Below are 6,939 nucleotides of genomic sequence, written 5' to 3'. Positions count from 1 at the left end.
CTGCTGGAATTTAACCGATTTAGAATTAAAATGTCAACAATATGAAAGATGCTTTGAAGCTCTTCAATACTTTTCGATATTGTCCTCAATGCAGCTTACTTTAAGCTTTACTTATTCAATTAGGAAAAGGCTTTGTCTTGTTTGTGTTCACTTTTTGTGATTTTGTAAGAGGGTAGGAATAAACAATGCTGTCCCAACTACTCCAGAGTGAGCAGACACACTTGGGACTTCTTAACTATCTACCACAATAAATTCTAAAACTAGCACCAAGTGATGCAAAATCAAGAGGCTGCAAAATCAGCTTTCCAACAATATGTTTTTTGTATGTGGAATAGCTTAAAACTGTATGGTGAAAAAAGTGAATAAAATTTAAGCCATAGTCAGGAAGTTTCAATTTTGAGGTGAACGTAGTGTGGCTGAGTATGAAGTGATGAATGACATCGGCATAACTGCTTTCTAACTTTCTGAAGAGGCACTGTCCCTAGTGTCCCCCACCGACCCCATGCTCCGCTATAGTATATTTTCTGTTGCTTATTGTCAAAATGTCCTAATTTTTGTACATCGGTCAGGATTAAATGTTGTAAAAATGTAGTGATTTCTTTCTATAGGAATTGTATATTGGTCTAACCTTGTGTGTGTGTTCGGGTAGGGGGATTCTCCCACACAGGGGGAAGTCCCAGATCATGCACTGAGTTCTTACTCAAATGAGCTTCCATGCTGAAATACAGGCCTATCTCACTCTCATTTTCAAACCAAGGATTCTCCCTTCACTTCGACATCTCGCCAGGTGAGTGATCCCTCTTAACATTGCTTTCAACCCACAGTAGGTCACAATAGCAAACTAATAGTTGCATTTTCAGTATTTTTCCTCACTATTCGTAATCCAGGTGGGAATCAAAGCCTCAACCTAAGCAAGCATCGTGACACTTTCTTACTAGAGTCATGATTACACGAGTAAACGTTTGTGGCGACTATGCGACTCACAGTGATTGATGGCAAGGAAAGTTTTAACTTTTCAATAAGAGTATTCTCGTCTTACACACACATACACATACAACCACTGGTAAGACCAAGTATGAAGAGCTTATAAAGTTTCTTAAAATGTAAAAACAGATCAATAGTGAAGAGAGCAGCAACTAAGCTCAATAAGGAAGCACAAAAATAGATAAATACATTAAAAAGAAGAACTCTAAATAATGATTCCGGTTTGAATGGAAATAAGCTTGTTTGTTTTAATATTTTCAGATATATAGTATGTGTTTATGATAAGCACACACTGTACTGACAACATGAAATATGAAAGAAGGTGTGAGAGTTATATGCTGAGTGCTGATCATCAGTTTGACAAATATACTGAAGTATACTGCAGTGGAGGGTGGTGGAGGTTTAAACCTGTGCCTGTCACAGTCCACTGACTCAGTGCTCAGTGGAGCAAAGAGAACTGTGCTTGCGAACAAAGGCATAATTTCTGAACGGATGGAAGTTTGTGTGTTGTAGCAACAGTAAGGCTGGCGTGCTGCAGATGGCCCTTTATCTTTGACTGACTGGACTGTGAGCATTTTTTGAAAGGTTTGCCCCACAAAAGAAGTTCACAGTAAAAAGTGGCAGAAAACACCTTTCACAGTATTAACACAGTATTCCACCTGAGTTTTCCAGTACACACCAAATGATAAAGTGCTTCACTGGTGCAAGTGCAAACTTAGTAGTCTTTTTCCTGCAACTATGAGGCATTAGGACAGCTCGCACTTGCTTCCTACATCCTAGATCCCCTAACATTTTTGTACTAAAATCTCCTGCAAAATATGATATTTTCTATCAGTTCCTTCTGTGGAATGAAACAAAGATGCATTTAGTAAACATGCTTTAAAGACATGGAGCTTGTATTACTTAGTATGCCATAGTATAGTTCGTATGGTGCAGTATACTGCACTAGTACAGTATTGCATATAGTGCACTATACTCATATTTTATCCAAGTGTATTATAGTATAATTAATGCATTGTAGTATAGTATAGTATAGTATAGTATAGTATAGTATAGTATAGTATAGTATAGTATAGTACAGTACAGCACAGTGTCGTATCATGTTGTATCATATAGTATATTTATACAAATTTATATAAGAAATTTCAAGTTTTTTTAAAGACCCACAGACAACGTGACTGCAGTATAGTATAGTGTAGTGTATTGTAGTGTAGTATGGGAAGGTATAGTCAGATATGGTATAGTTAATGTAAGCAGTATACTATAGTACAGTTTAGTAAGGCTTAGTATAGTTAATGTACTTGCTGTGTACTAGAGTATGATATGGTAGAGTGCAGTATATTTCAGTATAGTATAATATAGCAAGGCATAGTGTATGTACTGTGGTATACTACAGTATAATATAGTAGAGTATGGTATATTTCAGTATAGTATAGCATTGCTTATCTTTATGTAACTTGATCTATCTGGCCCCTGTTACATAAATAAATCAATACAGTAAATTTATATATACTGTTGTACAGTACAGTACAATACTAGTACACTATATAGTTTAGCAAAATATAACAGGACCTATAGAACAGTATAGTACTATACTTGTAGACACTGACACTACACAGAGAGACACTTTTTATTTCATTGTCACTTTTTTTTCAGTTGTTACCAGTGCCTTCTCCCTCTCCTTTCAGCCAATCACATGTGCCCTCAGCCCTTATTGAGGCTGAGCTAACCTACTGCCAGCAAACTTCATAAGACAGATACTGTATATTCCCCTACAACAACCACAAAGAAAGACTCCAAAAGGCTTAGTTAGAAGTCACTGCCTTTTTACTGTACAGTGTTGTACTTCTTTTGATGTAACAATAAAAATGGTGCTGTGGCTTGTAAACTCTTCTCCAAACTGGAATTCAACTTTGGTAAACTGTATCTTCCCACCTGTTTTTGTTACCGCTATGGGTCAATGTATCAATGACGACTACATACTACACATGCATAAAATTAATCATTATTCACATATTTATAGATGCCATTGTAACTTTCTCAGTGTTTGTGTTTGTCAGTGTGAGGGTCGCCAGGGCCAATGGGTGGAAACTGCCATGAGGATCAGTTCTTGGATCCTTTGCTTAAAAGATGTATACGCTGTAATACGGTATGCAAGGAAACACATGTCCATGCCAGATGCACCAGTTACTGCGGTGAGTACACACACACAAACAGACACAAATCCGTCATTGTTGCAGTCTATGAAAACAAAAACCTGTTGTCAAGGCACAAAGTAAGACTGAATTGAAAGGATATAATTTAATTTAGTTCATCACATCCTTCTCCTTCTCCTGGGTTAGAGTCTGCAGTTTGTAAAGCACAGCCTGGCCACTACTATGATGGGCTGCTGAAGAAATGTGTAAGGTGTGCTGAAGTTTGTGCTGGACCTCCACCAGAATGCTCCCACCACTGCCAGAGTGAGTGCTGACACTCCTGCACTGGATTAGAGCTTGAATTACTTAGTTACCAACTCTGTCTTCTAGAGGCATACATGTTCTGCTGAGTAAGACCTTGAAGTTTTCAGAGCAAAAGTTAACTTACTAGAAACGTTAAAGGTACAGAAGGTACCATTTTGTCAGACTACAATTAATTAACCGATTGCAAACCAACCTAAATACAGTAGCTGCAGCTTGAAGGCCTACTCCTGTATAATGGGACTAAATGGTATTTGGTCTGCATACGTAAATGACACATTCTTCTCTGTAGAGATAGAGGCTTATCTGTAATTCTTTGCTGGAACACATGGGTATTTTGGGGTTGTGCCCTGTAGGTCTGGGTGTTAGTCTTGGGTACCTTTAAGGTATCAACCAAAATAACCCAGTACCAAGTACAACAGTGGTCTCAAAATCTTTCCAGTTGAACAATATTTGCAATTGTTAATTTTTGTACAAAGATCTAAAAAAAAACAAACTACTATATGGTTTAGCCCCCAGCCAATCACCACAAGCGTACCTCAGTTTAATGAAACATGTGACGGATCCTCTACAGCAGCTACAACCCATACGGTCTGTGGTGTGGTGAAGTCATTCACATGTACTTGACGGAGTTGTTGTCCAGCGCGCTAAGGTGCAACCAAAATGTTTGAAAGTATGATTATATTATGCACCTGAGCCATCCAATCAAAATAAATTCATAAAATACAGGACAAGTGTTCAAATTAAGTTCTCCATTCGTATTTGTATCACTTCAAGGGTACTTTAATTTTTTTAAACGATACCCAGCCCGAATGTCCTAGAGACCTACAAGCCATGAGCCAGTGTTAGTTTTCATATGGCCTTTCATGTGACCTTTGTTGCATGGCATTCATCTCTGTCCTCTTTCACTTTCTGTCATCTCTGCACTATTTGCTATCCAATGAAGGCATAAAATGCCCAGAGGTTTCCTGTCACCTTGTCTTTCAGAGACATTCTTCTCATCGATCTCCCAAGCACCGCCACATTTCGCGACCACTAAAAAACTTCTGGTTGAAGTTACCTCACAAATACCGAATTCCAGAGAGACCTCAAAGGTGACAACCTTGGAAGACTCCACTATTCTGCTCTACTCCCTGCTGTCCCTGTGCATGCTGCTGCTGTTCTTTAGTTTGTCTTTAGCCTTAGTAGCCTTAGTGAGGAAAACCAGGGCCAAAACCTCCATCCCAGAACCCAGAGAGGCTAACCACAACCAGGAGAGGGTGGTCACGATGGGTAAGGTGGTTGACCAACCTCAGCAGAACTCTACAGGTTAGTATGGCACAAATACTGTCTTATATTTCAAAAAACTTCAAACATGGCATCTGTCCTGATATATTTTGCTTCAATGTGTCCGCACTATCCTCTGTCTTTCCACAGATTTTGTATCAAATTCATATCGCCCCACTGATCGCGAGCCATCATATGACTCCAGCCCGACTGAGACCTGTGTGTGTGTCCACTGTTTCCCTGATTTGAAAGGACAAAGCCAGAGCAATGACAGACCACTGACAGCACCTTACTCATTCTCCCAACAGCCTATCCTCCATAAAGCCCAGATGCAAACGGGAGGGCCTGTCTGGACTGAAGGGAACCTGTACCAGTCTAGACTGGAGGTGCAGGAGGGGCCTGAACTGGGATAAGGCTCATTGGTTGTCTAACAGTAAATTTGGAATGGCCAAATGTTACCCCAGAACATAAGAGATTATCAGTGTACTGGATCTTTTTAACCAGACTATGGATACTGTCACAGAGCAGTAAAATGCATATTTAAATATCACTGAAATGTGGCAGAGTTGACTAACAACCCTGATTCAAAGAGTTAAGATGCTATGTTAAACCTGAATAAAAACAGATTGCAATGATTCCTCATCCCTATATACCTATATTCAACTGAATACAGTACAAAGATATTTAATATTCAAACCAATACTCCTAATTGTGTGGGTAAAAAAATCAGTTTAACATTTTGAATGTACAAGTGAAAGACATTTAGGTTTTTCACCATCTAAAAAATATCATATCATCAGAAAAATTTGGAAAATCTTCACACGCAACAGCAAGGGTGAAAGCCAGTAGGGAATGCCTGTGACCTTCGCCGCCCCAGGCAGCACTGCATCAGAAACCGACATGACTGTATCAAGGAAATTACTATATGGGCTCAGAAACATTTTTCGGTAAATCCAGTTTGTTACTGCATAAACAAATGCAAGTTAAGGCTCTACCATGCCAAGTGAGCCACATATCAACAATATCCTAAAACCCCCAAAAACTTCTGTGTGCCAGAACCCATTTGAGGCAGATTGGCACAACATGGAAAAGTGTGCTGTGGTCTGAAGAGTCCACATTTCAAATTGTTTTTAGAAATCTGTAAATGCACTATGAATGCTTAAGGTACATACAGGTTTTGTAGCAACATATGCTGCCATCCATCCTAGGACAAAGTCCCATGTTTGACCAATCCATCCACCTTGTCCCTATGCAGACTGTGTCACTCTTAACCCCACGCCACCTGACTTTCTACTTTGTTCCCATCATAATTATGATGGCCACCAGAAGATGCTCCCTAACAGTAAACTTAAACATGGGTCGTAATAAGCTGCTTGTAAAAACTTACCTGTGGGGTCATTTTTGTAGGAAGGACAGTCTCAAAAGAATATAAGAGCGACAAGTGACAACAATGATGAGCTCAGAGCTCAAGAGTGCTGGGATTTCCCCTGTTGGGAACTGTCCATTGTTTCAACGACCCAAAATTCCAAATCCCTGTTAGTTCAAAAAATGTCCCATTGGACAAAAACCCTGTCATCCCAAAAACAAACGTTCCAAAGACCTGTTTCTCTGAAAATACATACACCCTAAAATTAGACAACCAAATCGCCAGAAAAGTCTTCACCTTAGTTTCTGCTACCATGGATCCATGGTATTGATTTAGCATACCATTGATTTAGAGACAAAACCATTTGGTAATTTTAAGGATAATATGTTTGGGCTTAAAAACAACCATATTTGGTGACAAAAAAGTAGCTAGAAAAGCAGGGACAAGGCAGGGAAAAAGACCCAAGATTGGCCGCTGAAAAAAGCAGTGTGTACTTTTATAAAGCAACGGCCTTTCACCTTTTTATGATAACAGGGTGTCGGAGAAATGCGCTTTCAGTCCAATGAGACAATTGCGAGTAAAGAAACTTCGGAATTTTGGGTCCTCTGTAGGGACTTCAAGTTTCGAAAATTCTGTGTGCAAGCACGGGAAAAAATATGTATGTAAATTGTGTGTATAGTGTTATGTATGTATTTGTTGTGTGATGGTTATGGTTTTGTATCCTCTCATTGTACTTGCTTTGCCCCATGAAGGAAAAATAAAAATGTCATTATCAGAAACATCTGGAGAGAAGCTGCAAAGTGTGTCTGTATATCATTACCATTCTAAATTCAGCAATATTATATAAATTTGAGGAAATGTACAGTC

At 39.0% G+C, this 6,939-nt stretch overlaps 1 protein-coding gene across 1 annotated transcript; it reads left to right on the top strand.

Moving 5' to 3' along the window:
* The first annotated feature begins 703 nt into the window (after positions 1-703).
* Positions 704-6,864, top strand: tnfrsf13b (TNF receptor superfamily member 13B). The gene is made up of 5 exons (XM_042507964.2): positions 704-787; positions 3,045-3,179; positions 3,327-3,443; positions 4,428-4,748; positions 4,857-6,864. The coding sequence occupies exons 2-5, from the start codon at positions 3,065-3,067 to the stop codon at positions 5,117-5,119; spliced, it is 816 nt and encodes a 271-aa protein (XP_042363898.1). The 5' UTR covers positions 704-787; positions 3,045-3,064; the 3' UTR covers positions 5,120-6,864.
* The last annotated feature ends 75 nt before the right edge of the window (positions 6,865-6,939 follow it).

This window comes from Plectropomus leopardus, chromosome 19 (genome assembly GCF_026936395.1).
Source record: "Plectropomus leopardus strain MGB_pleo_1.0 chromosome 19, ASM2693639v1, whole genome shotgun sequence".
Lineage (NCBI taxonomy): Eukaryota > Metazoa > Chordata > Actinopteri > Perciformes > Serranidae > Plectropomus > Plectropomus leopardus.
The sequence above is the reverse complement of the archived record's forward strand: the minus strand, read 5'-3'. Positions and strand labels throughout refer to the sequence as shown.